Consider the following 18,230-nt stretch of genomic DNA (forward strand, 5'->3'; position numbering starts at 1 on the left):
TTCACAGGATTGCTCCTAATATGCCTTCCAATTGCTAAAAAAGATCTCCATTTACTCTGGACTCTTCATTATTTAGGGTAAACCCTAGCTGAGTTGAATCACTTTTGGGCTGCCGGTTGACTCTCCTTCAAGCAGGGCTTGGACACTGTGCAACCTCAAGCTTCAGACAGTACTGACCTGTACCACAAGCCCATGCAAGCCACAAGTCAGCTTTCCTTCTCGGAAACTCCACGTCTGGGTCGTACTGCGTCGACGATCAGGCTTCCTCAGCATCAGAGGCTCGTACCTAGAGGGAGAGAAAATGACAAGTCTTCATTTCTGCTACCATAGAAATGAGCTTTTTGGCTCTCTACTCCCTTGCAATACCTTTTATTCTTAAAATCTAATGAAATGCCTGACTGTCTTGGGACTCAAGCTAAATATTTCTTAAAGGCAGAAAAAAATGGACATAAAGTAAAATGGAAAATAATAAAAGATGGGCATCAAGCATTAATTTGGAAAATGTATACTATAAGAAAAAATAATAAACATTTAACACATATTTTTATATTTCTTACAAAGAAACTTCTGTGAAACACTGAAAGGGATATCTATCATACCTATTTTAGCTTCCTTTAGATGGTCTCTGTTCTATTTTACCCCCAAATGCCTTATGTCATACTTTAGTTGCTGCAAATTGCCTAAGGTCTTCCTGTAAGTAGGTGGGATATACACCTTAAATAAATAAAAGCACCAGTTTTACAGATGGTAAAACATAGGCACAGGCTTACTCAAAGTTAAATGACCCTTTCTAAAGAATTCACAAATCAGAAAAATATTTGCTCATGTTTTATTGTTAATAATTTATTTCAATCTTAATTTTTAAGCTGCACAGTTGGTCTCAACCCGAATTTGTCAGCTATGAGTATTAACCCAAAACTGCCTTGCTAATGACCTGTTGTCTGTAACAGCAGCAAGACCAGCGATATCTAGAATGGCAGACCCTTCGATGGATCGGGAAGCTGCAGGCTTATTAGGGTTGTGAGGAACTGAAGAGCCTTCGTGGACCAACATGCCAGTGCCAGTCATCCTCCACAGCTGAGACCGCTTTCCTGGTTCCTAGAGTGTGCACAGAGGAAGGAACAAAATGGTGATCATGTGACTTTGGGACTGTCTCATCAGCTGAAGCTGGAAGAACTGCAGGGCTTCAGGAGGCAGTCTGCCTTAACTCATGTTGCAATAGGAAGAGCATTAGGAAATATCTCCATTTTATGTACCCTTTTGTAATTCTCATTTTCTCATCAGTTACATGATGGTACTTGGGATAGGAAAAAAAGTTAAGTTCTAATTCAACTCAACTCAACAAGTATTTTATTGAGCATCTTCCATTTGCCAGGCCCTATGCTAGGCTGTGGGGAGACAGACAAAAAGTCCCTGTCCTCAAGGAACTTATACTCTATTGGGAGGACACAATTACACAGAGAAGAAGATACAAAACATATATGAAGTGATTTCGGTTGGGGGGGAGGGCACTAACACTTGGGGGGGGATAAAGAAAAGCTTCCAGAAGTGGGCTCTGAAGGAAGCCCGGAATTCTATGAAGCAAAGGTGAGAAGGAATGACATTCCAGCTACGGAACTCAACTCAGGAAGCTAACTTACCTGAAATTCAAATTAATCCAAAAGCTCAAATAACCAGCATTTTAAAAAACAGCCCACATTCTGCTTTGACGACAAGAGAGCTAAATTACGAGTAAACAAAATGAGATGAGGGCTATTCTTTAAAAAGAAAAGCAAAACAATGCTACCTCTGAGGAATATCTTCTTGTTAGTGCAGAGCTCACCAGGTCTCAGCGCCGTGTAGTGGAAAGAGCATGTAACTTGTAATCAGAAGAACTGAGTTCAAGTCCTAGCTCTACTCACTGTGGATAAATCATTTCTAGCCCTCAGCTTCCTTACATGTTAAATGAGACAGTGAGCCTAGAAGGCCTCTGAAGTGCCTTCCCCTCTAGATCTGTGACCCATAGCCTTTCACATCTACAGTCTCACACCAATTGAAGTTTGAAACGAGAATCCCTAAAAGATCAATTGAGTGCCTCCTGACTCAATTAAGTTTAATATAAGTTTGTTTAGTGAATTTTAGAAGTGTCAAACTTGCAGCCCAAACCAGATTAAATGTAACTGGGAAATATTTAACAAAATGAATTAAAATACAATACAACAGAGACAATGTTATTTTGTGGTTTTCTAAATCAATCTGCGGATCCATTTCTATTGGAGTTTGACACCACTGTTTAGGAGTACTTTAATACCTTGACAATTCTCAATCCATGTAGGATACATATGATAACTCTAAATTAGCCAGAGAGTGCAATTAACCTCATTGCCAAGCCATTTACAAGAGCTGAAGTTTACCTTACAGCCAGGTCCCCAACTTAAAATCTATGTTGGCTCCTTAGAATTCTAAATTTTTCTTCAAGAAGCAGTGTTATAGGGGTTAAGTTCCCATACCAGTCCATCAAAGCATATTTAACTCACAATATACCTGAAGAAGCAGAGAAGCAACATGACAAAGTAGACAGAGAAGCTCAAGTCCCATCTCTGACACATACTGGCTGGGTGACCCTGCACAAGAAACTCAACCTCTCAATTCCCAGGTCATTCCCTAAGACTATAAACCAGAGAATCATTGCAAATCTACAATGGCAGAGAAAATTCCCTCTCCTGAAGTTTCCAAATCAGATGAAACCACAAGGCTGGATTAAAAAGAAACACCTGACGCACAGTACGTCTGACTGTTACATCAACTTGACGGAACTAGTCCTGCAGAAAGAAGCCTCTAAATTTCCATTAGAGATGCCAGGGACCCATGTGGTAGGGCACCCTCCAAGGGGCTTCACAACGCCCAATGAAAGCCCAACTTCTTACCTTTTTCTTTAATATAACTCTCTGCGACTTGGCTAAGACGTCTAGGACAAGCTCTCCACAAGTAACAGCCTTGTTGGAAGCCACAGGCCTTCCAGTTCCCTCCTGCAACCTGGAATTTCAAGAAAATCCCACATAAATTCAATGAGAATGAGAGCCTAATCGTTTCTACTAAAGAATAAGTAAGAAATGGAGCAGAAATGAAAAAAACTTTGTCATGGTTAGCAAACAGACTAGATCTCTGTCCAGTTCAAAGAATCACTTCATATGTAGTATGTAGAATACAGTGGAGCAGGTTATAATACTATGTTTTCCATTCTACAACAATTTCAATGACTTCTTCTCATGTATAAAAGGCTTACTGGACAATGGATGGTAAGAAAATTATCAAGGAAGACCTTCCTCCCAAGGCTTTTGCCAGATTCCTGCCTCCTGCTTCCCTGAGTGGCAGAAATCAGGAATAAGCGAGCCGGGGGGCAGCTTGATGGGAACCAGGCACTGAAGGTTTACCGATGAAGAAGTCAGAGATTAACTCTTGCTTATTTGACTTCCCTGGGGATTCAAGATCCTAAGCTTTCAGGGAATGCCAGAACCTGGGCTTTTCAGTGTCTTAGATAAAGTTTCAATGAGCTGAGTATATTTCTAAGCTCCAACACCGCAAAGAAATTTGTTAGGTAAGTAACCTGAAGGAAAAGATTCAGTCCTACCCCCCTCCATTAGTTACTCTGAAGATGTGGGGAAACCTCAAAAGAAGATTCAATCATTGAGTCACACAATCCTCCAAGGGTCTTCTCCTACTAACCTCCTGCAGTTCTCTCAACTTACATAACTCAGAGACCTACCAAGGGCCAGCCTTGGGAACTACAGGGTTGATATAATTTAAGGGGAAAGCTATTATTGGAATATTTTCTGTTATAGCCTTTGAAAAGCTAAACATGTCATACCATTTGTGCATAGGACCATGGCAAGGTAAACAGTCAGCATTACCAACACCAGAAAAGAAGGGTCTTTAGGATCCAGGCCCCTGAAAGAACTTCTATGTGTCCCTCAAGTATGTAAGTACCATGTACTGACTGCCAGTCAACCCTGGCAGTAAGGTGAAGTCATCCTGAACAATCTGTCATAGACTGGGACCTTATTAATTAATAAGAGGTCCAAATGGCAGTCTCCAAATTAAAAAAAAAAATACGAGTATATTTGTAATGCTGAATATTTGGCCATGGCCCCTCTTTGGCCAGAGAAATCCCATTTGGTATTTGCTCTGACAACATCAACATGGAAAGAGCAAGCTGTACTTATGATTTCTGAGAATGACTATACAGAAGAAAAAATACTCAACACATTTTCACAGACTTTTCTTACTTGTCTCCAAACAAAAATACCAGTGTTAGAATGATAAACTTGCCGATCCTTATTTGAAGCTAACCTCCAATATGTGGCTGTTTTTCACAATTTCGACAGCTAGACAATGACAAATATTACAATTGGAAGGGTTTTGATGGGGAATTTGACACTACTAGCAGCCTCAACTATTCTACATAAATTCAGGCAAGCCCTGGTATAATACTCAAATGCTAGCCTCACCTAGTACCATCAGTGGGCATCACTGGTGTGTAAGGATGAAAGCTGTTTCGCAATGAAGAATGAAGGAGAGGGAAGGAGCTTTAAAATGGCAGCAAGGATTCAGAGTTGACGTGAGGAATACATTACCTCACAGGAAAGGGAGGCTACTTTGAAAGAGAATACTCTATTCAATTCGGATAATGTTTGGCACTGGCCCAAGGTAAGGGGTTAGATTAAATGAACTCCCAAGAGGTTAGCCCAGGAGTTTACCATGATGACTGACTAGAATTTGTTCTGTCACTACAGAAAGTTTAAAAGGCAATGCCAGCTAATAATCAGATCCTTTTGTTTGCAAGAAGAGTAACGAGGGGTTACCCTGAGAACGTATATGTAGCAGCTATATAGATGAAGTTTTCATAATAAAGCTGCCAGTTGTCCTGGAAATCATTCATGTTGCAGCTGATCTCTGAGGAGCCGGCTCCTTTAACAGTTAATGTGATGAAAGGTGGCAGGATGGGCTCATCCCACGCATAATCCAATGAGGTCATGGGCTTCACTTCAGTTCGGAGCCTGGGCTCAGCCACACCATGCTGAGTAAAGACAACTGGGACCTACAGTAACGGCAGAGAAGACAAAGAGCACTTTCATTCAAAGTGGTGACATCAGGTGGTGAATCAGAGCTTTGCTGGGCAGCTGGCTGACATTCCCGTTCCTTTCTGCCTGTTGCCTGTCGATTATATATAGAAGTTCAGACCCTCCCTTTTAAAACCTGAGAATGCTTCAGCTAAAGGGACCACAGATGCTGGGGTGGGGGACTTGGCAGGCGATATGGAGACTTCACACTGATAAATTCCTAAGGACAGCAATTTATATTCTACGGCAATTTTCCCCCTGCTGTGAAATACCTGAAAAGAAGAATAAAGGTTTTGGAATGAAAGTGTTTGTTATTCACAGAAACTATTTAAAATAAGATTCCATCATTTTCATTTGGTTTTCTTTGGATGCCTGGTCACAAACCTACAGCAGAGTTACCCATCACTGGGCTGCTGGGCTGGACTAATTCTGAATCTCTTTTTCCCTGGCTATATGGAACTCTAAGAGCCTGCAACTCAGTGGAAGGCGGCCTACAGGCTTAGGAATGCCAAATGTTACAGTCAAAAAAATCTCGGTAGGCTACAGAGTACTATCTAGCCTGATCATGTCTATTCTGTTCTCAGGGCATTCATCAGTAATTAATTTTTATTAATGTTACTGTTTTTCAGTAATATGAAGGATGCTAGGTGTACTAAGGGGCAAAGAGATTCATGCTTCTCATTCTTCCAAAGATTAAAAAGCTTCCAACCATTCTTTTAGGGGCAGCAAACACTCCAACCTTCCTCCTACAAAACAGTCAGTGTGGTCCTGAACAGGGTCCCCACTGAATTAAGACTTGATACCTTGGAAAAGTTGTCAATTCGGAAAGGAGGAGGTAACTGATCAGTGTCACTGAATGAAATTCTATATGTGGCTCCTCGGAGAGTAATTTCCACTCGAAGGAAGAAGCTTTTGCCCAGGGTATCTCTGCAGAAAAAGGCAACAAAACAGAATTCATAACATGGAAAGAGCAGAGGCTACAGCCTGATTTTTGATTGGTGTCATCATGTCAATATTATCAGAAGGCCAAAAACAATGAGCACCCACTGGGCGCCTGTGCACAGCCCAATACATGCTAGATAGATAACTCCACATAAGAAGATGGGATGTATAAGAACATTAAAAAATCTCACAAGAATTAGGTGATACTGCATTTACACAAGTAAACTTTCAATTGCCTGTATGTGGCATATCCAAAATAATTTTTTTTAATTCCAAGTTGGCTTCTTGTTCTCAGCTTACACTAATGGGCTGCTTCCTTTGTCATCAGCCTGCATGTACTTGGGGAATGAAACTGTTGTGTTCATTCAAAAGACATGATCAAGCACCCACTCTGCACACCATTCGGGCTAGCTTTTAGACCAGAGCCAATCCAGATAACTGTGAGACAGCACATGGACCCTGGTCTTATGCCCTTCCATTTCCTTTCAGAGCCTGGCCCTTTAATCCTTCCCTATCACCCACACACTATCTTTCCTTATTTGCTGCCTCCTTCCCTAATGCTTACAAACATGGCCAGATTCCTGCATCCTTAAAAAACCTTGACTTAGTCCTACCAATCCCTCAAAGCATCCTCCTTTAGTTCATCCTCCCCTGGACAGCCAAACTTACAGAAAATGTTAGCTGCATTTTCTAATCTCCCAATCATTTCTGAACCTTTTATAAATCTGAATTCCAACTTCATCACTCAACTGAAATTGTCTTCTTCAAAAGTACCAATAATTTCAATTGATTAATCCAATAACTTTTTCTTGTTCCTCATCCGTCCTGACCTCTTAAAACATTTGAGACGGTTGACCACCCTCTCTTCCTCAACACTTAAACACTCTTTTCTCCCTGAGTCTATCTCCTAATCTCATCAGCTCCCACTGGTTCAGCTATTAACTCTATGACTATTATCTAATGACTCCCAGATCTCTATATAGGGTCTTACTCTCTTTCCTTAACTCCAGCCCCATATCATCAACTGCCCATTGGAGGTCTTCTACTGGATGTGCCAGAGGCATTTTGAACTTAATGGGTCCAAAAGAAAATTCAATTATCTTTCCAAAAAAAAAAGCCCTGCCTTTTCCCCAACTTTCCCACTTCAGTCAAGGGCACCATGAACCATTCGGTCAGCAACCTCAGAGTCACCTTCATCTCTTCCATCTCCCTCGCCCCCTTGTATACAATCAGTCTCAATTCCACCTCCACAATCTCGTGCATCTGTTACCTTCTTTCCATTCACACGGGGGAAGGAGGTAAGGGAAGTAACTAAGCATAAACAGCACGTACTTTGTGCCAGGCACTGCTCTAAGAGCTTTTACAAATATCATTTCATTGGATCCTCACGACTCTGCCAGGCAGGTGCTATTATTATAATACCCATTTTACAGTTGAGGAAACTGAGGCAAATGGAGGTGAAATGACTTGCCCAGGGTCACAGTTAATAAGCATCTCAGGCTGGATTTGAAGTCAGGTCCTCCTGACTCTAGACTCAGTACTCTATGCATGGTGCCACCACATGGCCATGACCCTAGTACAAGCCTTCATTACCTTTCACTCGGGTAACTGCTAATTGATCTGCATCTTGTCTCTCTCCACTCTAACCCATCCTCCCTGAAAGTTGTCAAATGGATATTCCTAAAGCACAAGTCTGACCACACTGGCTATCTGCTCCAGAGGCCCCCCCAGGTGCTTCCTGTCATCTCTAGGATAAACTACCAACTCCTCTTGGTTGGTTTCCTCATCTGTGGCGATGGTGCTGGGGCCAACCTTTCCAGGCTCATTGCACATAACTCTGATCTACTCTCTCTATTCCAACCAAACTGGCCTCTTTGCTTTTCTCCACACCAACACTCCTATCCCACTCCCATCTTCAGTGTGACTCCCACACCCGAAAGGCCCGCCCTCCTCTTCTCTGCCCTCCCAGAATCCCAAGCTTCCTCCAATGCTCATCTTAAAATGCCACCACCTCCGAGAAACATTTCCTAATCCCCGTAAATTGTCAGCGTTCACCTCCCCGGAACATACTTCTTCATACAGATTTGACATTTACTTTTCTGTGTACAAGTTGTTCCTCCCGGCCCCAAGAGAAGGCACGTTACTTGAGGGCAGGGGCAGCCACCATCAGTAGCTACCATACCATCTTGTACACAATAGACACCTAATGTTTGCTGAAAAAATTGGTAACCGATTGACTATAAAATGTAAGGACAGGAAAGAGACAGAGACAGTCCTAAGGATTTGAAGATGGGAGGCTGGGTGAACAAAGCTATCACAAACATAAATTAAGAGGTAAGAAGAAGGGGCAGGTTTAAGGAGAAAGATCACAATCTGAATCTTAGACTTGTTGAGTTTGAGGTGATGGTCACAGAGTCAAATTGAGGTATCTGTAGACAATTGGAGATGAGGGTCTGGGCCTCAAGAAACATGTCAAACCAAGCCTGCCACCCAAAATAAGACAATGCATTTCTCTCCCTTCACTGGAGAGATGAGGGAGTGCAGATGTAGAACATCACATGTGGATGAAAATCATTCCAAGTGCCCCTATCGAATTTTCTTTGTTTTTTTAAAAAGGAAAGGCTGGAACTGGAGATGCAGATTTGGAAGTCTCTGCATAAAGGTGGCATTACAGTCATGTAAATGCAGTCAAGGGAGAGCTTTGCAGGAGAAGATGGACTTCCAAGGAACACCCACAACAAGGTGATGCAAAACACAAATAGGAAGATATTACCCTAACTCACCATCCCGCCCCACCAAGATAATGCATTCTTAAGTCAAACATACACAATTTTTGGATTATTTCCCACTTTAATTTTTCCACATTACAGCTCCATTCCATGAATGTGCACAGTGAAGCCCTGACTATTAATACACGTATATAAAAGTGAATCTAGGGTTCCAAACTGGATGTGCTATCACAGAATCCCTAATTCTTTAGATCACGTTTCACGGGACAGAAGTAAAGTGATACTGAGACTGTAAAAATATCCCCTGGATTGGCTTAGGTTTTTTACTTTTTACTTTCATTATTAAAGGCTTGAAGATACCTAGCCTGGGAATAAGGAGCCAGACTACTTATGGGAATGGCACTAAGTCACTGAGGAATTTGCTCAAACTTGTAAGAACAGATAAAAAATAGGTAATCAGATTCTTCATCTAAAGGTGAGTAGAATTTCCCAAGCTCAAGGCACTCATTAGTTCAACGCGTGAGCTCAGCACTCTTCTGACAATTCTAACCCTTGGACTTTTAGCCCGTCAGTACAGTCCACCCTGAACACAAACAGTTGTTTCACTATGGTGAAGAAGACCAACATTGCCTTTCAGCTCCTTCCACCAATACACTCATACTTGCATGAGCTCCACCAGGTCAAAGGTCTCAAAGACACCTGTCAGGGCCAAACTAAACACAAACAAGCCAAGGCGGGGAAGTGGCAGTTTCCATTATTGCATTCCCAAGGAAACTGTGTCTTGTCTGAATAGGGATGCCCTGTGTTTACCTCATGTTGATATGGAATGAGTTGTTCTTGTTGACTTCAAAGCCTCCAGACCAAACGCAGTTGGGGACATCCATCAACCGCACGCATAAGAGCTGGTCATAGTCATTCCGGGGCCAATGGAAAACCACACTGGACCCAGGGAGGGTAGAGATATAACCTTCGGGATTCGATGTTCCCTAAGAGACAGCAGCCCATTAAAGTCAAGTGAACAAACCAAGTCATTTTCCAACTTCAAACAGTTAGATCTCTTCCCTCCACCCAAAATGGAGTCCCCAGGTGTCTTCTATTCTTAAATGTGAATGTTTTAGACACAGGTTTTTTCCAGGAATCCCAAAATAAGCTCAGTCATGATTTATTAGAATGGACAGTTAGTTAAAGTTACTTTGAACAAGGCATTTCTATTACCTGTTTTTACTATAGCAGAAGGAATAGGCATTCCATTAATAATAGCCTCTAAGTTCCCATAAAGCTGGGTTTAGGATGAATGCTTCCTAAACAACTGCCACCTTGTCCAAAGCCATTAGACTAATTAAGTACCAGTCACTCTTCAGAAGTAAATTTCTTACCTGCCCCTTGGCAAATTCTCTCTGTGCAAAGGCCAGCTTGTGAGATGATTTATTATCTAGAAGATAACGGGGTGCAAAGTTGACCATGCAAGTATCAATGTAGCGACCTCGGCCTTTTTTGACATCAATACCTAAAAATAAGAACAAGTCTGATCAGTAGATCCAGAGAAAGAAAAGAGTTTGACCCAAATCAAACAAAAACAAACAGGCTTCATGATCAAAACTGGATGTCTCAAAGGGTTCTGTCCTGGGCCCTCTTTTCTTCTCTTTCTGTACTATTTCACTTGGTGATTTCATCAGTTCTCGTGGATTTAATTACAAATCTACTTACCCTGCTCTAACCTCTCTGCTGACCTCCAGATTCACATCTCCAACTGCCTATCAGATACCTTGAACTGGATGTCCAGTAGACACCTTAAACTCAACAAGTTCGAAACAGAACTCATTATCTTCCCCCAAGACCTTCTTCCCTTCCAAACTCCCCTATTAATGCTGAGAGCACCACTTACCCTCCCAATCCCCCAGGTTCACAATGTAGGTTATCACCCTTAACTCTTCACTATCTCTCGCCCCACCATAGTCAACATGCTGCCACTTTCATCTCTGCGACATCTCTTTAACATGCCTCCGTGTCTCTTCTGACACACCATATCATCTGGTGAAGGCCCTCACCACCTCAAGCCTCAATTACTGCAACAGCCTGCTGGGGCGGATCTGCCTGCCTCAAGTCTCTCCCCACTCCAATCTATCCTCCATTCAGCCACTAAAATCATTTTCTTAGAGTGCAGGTACAACGTTGTCACCTCCCTATACAATAAACTTCAGGGGCAGCTAGGTGGTGCAGGGGATAAAGAACTGGCCTTGGAGTCAGGAGAACCTGAGTTCAAATCTGACCTCAGACACTTACTTACCAGCTGTGTGACCCTGGGCAAGTCACTTAACCCCAAATGCCTCACAAAAAAACCCAAAACAATAACAACAACAACAACAACAACAAAATAAACTTTGGTGTTTCCCTATCATCTCCAGAATCAAAAGCCCTTCCTAGCTTTCTAGTCTTCTTGCACCTTCCTCCCCATGTACTCTTGATCGGGTGACACTGGCCTCCTGGCTTTTACCCAAACAAGACACTCATCTCTCATCTCTGGGCATTCTCTGGCTGTCCCTCCATGCCTGAAATGCTCTGCCTCCTCATATCCACCTCCTGGCTGCCCTGGTTTCCTTCAGGTCCCAGCTGAAATCCCACCCTCTATAGAAAGCCCTCCCCAACCCTTCTGGATCCCACAGCCTTCCCTCTGTTGATTATTCTATGATGTTGCCTCTAGCTGGTTTGTTCACCACTGCTTGCACATTATCTCCCCACTTAGATGGTGAGCCTAAAGGCAGGGATTTTCTTTGTATACCCAGTGTTTGGCATAGTCCCTAGCACACAGTAGGTGCTTCATAAATGTTTACTGGCTCAATAAGCTCCTGATTCAATTATTCAACTGTGCAGATTTGGAAATGAAAGCATAATCCTATTAGCAGAGCGCAGAGCTTCCTATTCTAATCTTAGTAGCATTTCATTTATATAACCACTTGATTCATTATTGGCCACTCCATGTTGCCTAGACTGATTTCCTTAGAAACACTGTAATAAAACCAGACAGTGTGGTTAGAATGGACAGGAATTCATCCACAAGCATTTTAGTTTTAAACAGCGAAAGCTGGCCACTGTTATAATTTTACATAACCTATTCCTGCCTATCTACGTCTAAGCTTATGCTCCAAATATTCACAAACAACCACCATCTGCATCCTTGGTCACCCACAAAAACACCTTTCAGATGAAGGGCTCCAACAACCAAAAAAAAGTAAAAAAACAACAATAAAACTTCAGTTTCCCTGTGAGTTGTTTAAATTACCATTATTTTACAGCTCTATGTGGAGATACAGAGAAGTTGAGTGGGCCCCCCAAAACATATAGGCCTGAAGCAAGAGACCCAAGAACTAAGACTCCCTGATCCCAGGCCCCAACTTAAAAAATCTTACCACTTTAATCAACAGTTCTAGGCTCTTAGGTTCAGTGATTCAATCCTGTCTTTAACTTAACCCTCTCTCGGCATTTCATCTTTAGGCTTTCCTTTCCATATTATTGTTCTTCTGTCTCCTGGCCTAAGAATTCAGTTTAGTGAAAATGCTCAAAAGAATGCAATTGAAGTGTATCCCTGATTCTCTTCTCTCTGGTGGAAGTGAAGGTCAGTCAAGCTATATACTTTATATGCTATGATCCAAAAAGACAAAAGCAATGAGAAGGAGAACCTTAAAACACCTAGTCCAACAAATCAAGAGTAAACAATTTAAAGTCTACACAGGACCACAGCAGGAGCACGCATGATAATCAGGCACTTCCAGGAAATAACAAGTATCAATATAAACAAATGTCTAGACAATTCTGAAGGCTTACAGAGACCTACAGGCCAGCTAAATCATACAACACCAAAGAGCTTAGAAATGCTAAGTCAATCAGTTTGCTAAACAAGTAAAGTGGTCTCTCTGCTCACTTCATTAGACAAGGAAATGGCACACCCTATGCCTTTTCCTACAATAATGTGGTAGAAGCTATCATCTCTATATTTCTAGCCCTTAGAGGCTCAAAACATGTTTGCTGTTTCATCTTCTCCACGAGAAGCACCAGTGCTCAGTCTCGGAAAGCTGAGTCTGACTTCACAATTAAGTATGGATGTGAACTCAGGCTGCACCACCCTGCCAGAACTCTAACAATGGGCCTCCTGGGCGCGTCTCCTGCCTCCAGGCTCTCTTCTCTAGGATCCTTTCCCTGCACAGCGCCACACCGACATTCCTAAAGCACACATCTAGCCAAGTTACTTGTTCGCTCAGGAAGCGCACACGCGCCCCTCCCCACCCCGGCTCACGCAGTTAAGAGGTACTAATCTTCTTCACATACTGCACCTTCCGCTGCTCCCCCCCCACAACATCCCACGTTCCATCTCCTTCACTTTGCACAGGCCAACCCCCAGGCCTGGAGTGTCTTCCCACCTCGATCTCACCTCAAGGCATCCTTGAGGATCCTTGAGGCATCATTCAAAGCTCAGATCAGATGCCACCTCCCATAGAAGGCTATTCCCGAGCTGCCCAGTGCCTAATGTTCCCACTTCAGAAGACACTCTATATCTACTCTGGGTAGAATCTGTATTTAAGTTTCTCTGTATATGTTCCTCCCTGCCCTGCCCCAACAGAAAATGAAAGCTCCTTGAGGTCAGAGATTGTTTTATTTTTTGTCTTTGTGCGTCTCACCTAGTGTGGTGCTTTGGCTATAGGAGGAACTTAATAAATGCTTGTTGAATGAATGAATGAATACAGCACAGTACAAAGACACTTGGGGGGGCGTGGTGCGGTAGAGATTGTCTCCCATGGGTGAGGTAGATTGCTTCTGGTAAGCTTTCTGCAAGTTGCGAGCTGATAAAAACCAAACGTAGACAATCCTAAAGCCTGAGAGGTCAAATGGCCATCTCTTCTTTCCCAGGTGGGTTGGGCCTAAAATACGCCTTACCGAGAGTCATTCTTCAAAGAACACAAGGCAGAGAATCCACTACCTTCCATGAAAATGAATTCCTGCCCCTTGATGCCCATCACTTGAGGAATGGCTGAACAAGTTGTGGTATATGATTATGACACAACTATCGTGCTATGACAAATGACAAGCAGAATACTTTCAGAAAAACCTGGGAAGACTTACATAACTGATACAGAGTGAAGTGAGCAGAACAGGAGATCATTGCACACAGTAACAGCAACACTGTACAATGATCAACTGTGAAACACTTAGCTGTACTGATCAAGACAATGATCCAAGACCACTCTAAAAGATCCACGATGAAAAATGCTATCATCCATCTCCAGGGAGAGAAGTGATGAACTCTGAGTGTAGACTGAAGTGTACTTTTTTCTTTCTTTCTTTATTTTTCTTAATTTTTTTTTCCTGTGTTTTGTTTTGCAATGTGGCTAATATGGAAAAATATTTTGCATGAATTCACATGCATAGTCGATATCAAATTGCTTGCCTTCTCAAAGAGGGGGGAGGGGCAAGAAGGAAGAAGAGAATTTGGAACTCAAAATTTTTAAAAAATCATTGTTAAAAATCCTTTTTACATGTAACTGAAAAATATTTGACAAAATAAATAAAATATATTTAAAAAATGAATTCATTCCTCACTAAAGTGTAAGCCTTCTTTTCCAAGGACTGTGTAGGTCAGTATTCCCCTAATACAACAGGCTGTATGCTCCAGTGAGAGTTCTTGCATAAAGGACTCTGTAGGAGTTCTGCATTTCACTTAACATCAGTCACTCTGTAGACACCAGTTTGTTGGATTTTTCCCCATTATTTCTCTCAGCAGTTCCACACCCAATAAGATTCAACCTGTTCTGGTTTGTTTTGGGAATCACATTAAGTAAGTACAAGCTACCAGGAGAAAGTCAAATTTGGCATGAAATAGGAGAAAGTCCTTTTCTTCTTTGACACTCTTAATGTCAACAAAATTTAAACAGCAACTCACACTGAAGGGCTAGGCAAACAATGAAAGCTCATGTACCAACCACATACCAACCTAGGCAGTCCTGAGCATCTGTGAAGGCCAGGACATACCTAGAAGGCTGCTCCAAGACCCGTCAGAGAATTCTGGATGAATAGTGCAATAATGGCATCTTGATTTTTCCTTTTTAATGTGTGAATGGTAATGCCTGACTGTATAGGTGTTCAGTTCAACTGAACAAGTAGTTATTAAGCACCTACTATGTGCCAGGCACTGCCCTGTATGCTATGGATACAAGGAAAAAAGCCAGTTGCTGCCTTCAATGAGCCTACATTCTGTCGTGAGGAGTTCTTATACCATTATAAATTGGACACATCATGATTGTTATTATCATTATTACTATTTTTGAAAAAAGGCATGCAAGTCAAATTTATCTTAATCCCTACAAAAACGCTCCTGGTCTCTCTATTCAATAGTTTGGGGCTCTGATTTAGCATAGTAACCAACTCCAATTTTTCTACACTCTATTACGGTTCAGGGGACTGAGTTCTAATCCTGCTTCTGACCCAGACTTGCCCTTCAGTGCCTGGCAAGTCAATGAAACTCTCTGCTCCAGTTTCATGGAGAAAGATGCTTCCCACTCTCCTAGAAAAGTTTAATGAATTCAGGGAAAATGATGAAAAGCCTTTCTAAGTGTTCCTATTATTCTCTGAAAAATAAGGATTCGAGTCAAAATGATACGTTTCCTGGTCACAGGTGAATATGAAATTAAGCAAACAGAAAGCCCTCAAGGTCAAGCTTTAGGTAGCTTTTTGATTTGCATTTATGTCACTTCTTGTACCCAGAGAGAGGCAACCTAAAAATCATTGCTGCCCTGTGGCAGGCCTATGGCTGCAGTGCCATGGTCAGGGTCTGTGTTAGAAACTGAACCAGAGGTCACATACCAATGTTATAAATCAGGCCAGGACGGTTTCCTGGTTGGATCACTTTCAGGGCTCGAACGCCACTCCCGCCATCCAGTGAAAAGCCCTGGCACCAGCCAGGCACGCCTTCAGGGTGAATTCCCCTTCCAATCCTCATGGTACAGCTGTTGGGCAGAAAAGCAAATAAGTGGAATATGCCAACAAGACCCCGGGTCCAGTGCCTATCAGGGTTGATCAAGGCAATCAGGTCCCGTAAGCTCTGGCTGCATGAGTATAGCAAACTCACTGAAAGCAGGCTTTTTCTGCAGTTTTGTGCAGTAAAGGCTTTGTGCTCAGGAAGGAGTGAAGTTCCCCAGATTCAACCAATGTGTTAGCCATTTAAACCAGATGGTAAACTAGCTTGAAAAGGCATAAAAGTTTTTACCAGGCTGTGTAAAAAGTGTCAAAAAATGACAGGTGAAGTTGATGAATGCCCAACACAAGGTATGGCACTTTGGTGCTCTATGAGCACTGGTGCAGACTGCAGGGGCTCCCCCACTAAGGGAACATGCAACTCCTCTAGGCTTGAATAGGTACTCTTTTTGAGTGCCATGGCCAAACATTTTCATCCTGGCTCTGGTCAACCGACTAAAGCAGAACCTCTTCAAAGTTAGCTGGGCTAGTCCCTGGATGACAGACCCAGACTCTGTCCAACCCGATGGACCAGACAGAGTTTATACTCCACTGAGAAGAGGTTTCAAGAACTCTGGGTAATCTCTATGCCACAATAAGGCCAAAGTAGAACTTGAGCGGAAGCAAGGTAATGCATCAGTTGAAAAATAATATTATTTGATTGTGTGAACCATTAAGTACAACACAGAAAAGAATGTAGGCATTATTATCAACTATTTCTTGATGATAAGGCCAACAAAATGGAAGGCTATCAGAAACAGAACAGGATACACTATCTTACACTTGTACAAGCCATTCTACCCAATCCTCACACACTCCCCTTTCCACTTGAAAACTGCTTCTGCATTTTTATCTCCAGACCTCTTTCCCTTCTAATTTAGAGGAAGATGTGTCCTTCACTCCATTTTAAGGTTGCGTCATCACATATGTTCTCCATTCCCTTGAGATTATTAATTATGGAACTAGATTCCATTAATTATCCCCTCATTATATCTCCTAACCTCTTCATTAGCTACTTCCCTTTAACCTCATTAGAGGTGGTGTGAGAGTTAAGGAAGGGGGGAGGTTTCCTCAAATGTGCTACCCCCACCCCACCAGGGGTGACAATTTATCTCTTTCCTTCTCACTACACATTTCCTGAAAAAGTAGTCTATATTCACCACTCACTCTATAACTTCTCATAATCAGGCTTTAGCCCCTAGTACATAATATGTAACTACTTTAGATTCAGTAGTTATCTCCTAACTCATTAAAGTCAGTAGTCTTTTCTGAGACCAGACCCCAGACCTATATGCTCCATCTGGCATAGATGATGACACCCTTTGCTTAAAACCATCTCCACCTTTGGTTCTATGATGCTATCCTGGTTCTTCTACTTTTTGTTCAGTTTGTTTCCTAGGTCCTCTTCTTCATTTGGTGCCTACGACGTATGCGTTACTAAGCATTACCCAAGGTTCTGTCCTCAGCCTTGTGCTCTCTTCCCTGATGATCTCATCAACTACCTTCAACTATCAATTCCAGTAGGATAAAGATGGCTTCCAAATCTCTATCTCTTAGCACTAGCCTCTCTCCCAAGTTTCAATCACATTCTTCCAACTGTTTTTTTGGAGTTGGAAAACTCTACCTCCATTGAGATACCCCATCAACACTTCAAATTCACTGCCTAAAACTAAATTCATAGACTCATAAGGATTTAGACCTGTAAGGAATCTTATTTACTCTTCCAGTTGAGAAAATGCACCTCTCCCTTCTATGCAATGGAGGGAACTATGGATATGGAGTATTGCATATGCTGCCAGACTCAACAGATAAGATATACTGGTTGGTGTGAATGAACTCCTTTTTTTCCTCTCTTCTTTAAAAATCTTTGTTCATGAGATGGCTCTCTGGGTAGAGGAATGGATTTGTTCAAAAGTGAAAGTAATGTAAAAACAAACAAAAAATCCATAAAAATAAGCTTAAATTTTTCAAAAGAAGTCTACTCTTCCAAAGTACTGCAGAACAGATGCTTCTGAATTGTGGTGCTGGAAAAGACTTTTGAGAGTCCCCTGGACAGCAAGGAGGTCAAATCAGACAGTACTTAAAAGAAATTAAGTCAGACTATTCACCAAAAAATAATGAAGATGAAGTTTAAATACTTTGTCCACATAATTAGAAAACATGACTCAATGGAAAAGAGCATGATGCTGGAAAAGATTGAAAGCAAAAGGAGAAGATGGCAGAGGATGGGATGGATAGATCTAGTGTCATAGAATCAATGAATGAGCTTGCACAGACTTTGGAAGACACTGAAGGGTACAAAGGCCTAGCATTCTGTGGTCCATGGGTCACAAAGGGTTGGACAGAAGTGAATGAACAAAAACAACAAAGCTCTTCCAAAACCAGCTCCTCGTTCCAATTTCCATCCTGTGCTTAAGGGCACCACTGGTTCCTATCACTAATGCTCAAATCTTAGTTA

The 18,230-nt window shown here is 42.0% G+C and overlaps 1 protein-coding gene across 6 annotated transcripts in view; it reads right to left on the reverse strand.

Annotated features, from left to right (window-relative positions):
* VPS13D (vacuolar protein sorting 13 homolog D) overlaps positions 1–18,230 on the reverse strand; it is a 329,312-nt gene that overhangs the window by 164,598 nt on the left and 146,484 nt on the right. For all 6 annotated transcript variants that reach the window (XM_027843937.1, XM_027843939.1, XM_027843934.1 and 3 more), the window contains 8 exons: positions 15,623–15,765; positions 10,147–10,277; positions 9,581–9,756; positions 5,903–6,026; positions 4,842–5,077; positions 2,907–3,015; positions 935–1,098; positions 178–286 (listed from right to left, as the gene is read on the reverse strand). In XM_027843937.1, coding sequence (XP_027699738.1) covers positions 178–286; positions 935–1,098; positions 2,907–3,015; positions 4,842–5,077; positions 5,903–6,026; positions 9,581–9,756; positions 10,147–10,277; positions 15,623–15,765 — 1,192 coding nt within the window. The remainder of the gene's footprint in view (positions 1–177; positions 287–934; positions 1,099–2,906; positions 3,016–4,841; positions 5,078–5,902; positions 6,027–9,580; positions 9,757–10,146; positions 10,278–15,622; positions 15,766–18,230) is intronic.

This window comes from Vombatus ursinus, unplaced genomic scaffold, assembly GCF_900497805.2.
Source record: "Vombatus ursinus unplaced genomic scaffold, bare-nosed wombat genome assembly UNPS02014932.1, whole genome shotgun sequence".
Lineage (NCBI taxonomy): Eukaryota > Metazoa > Chordata > Mammalia > Diprotodontia > Vombatidae > Vombatus > Vombatus ursinus.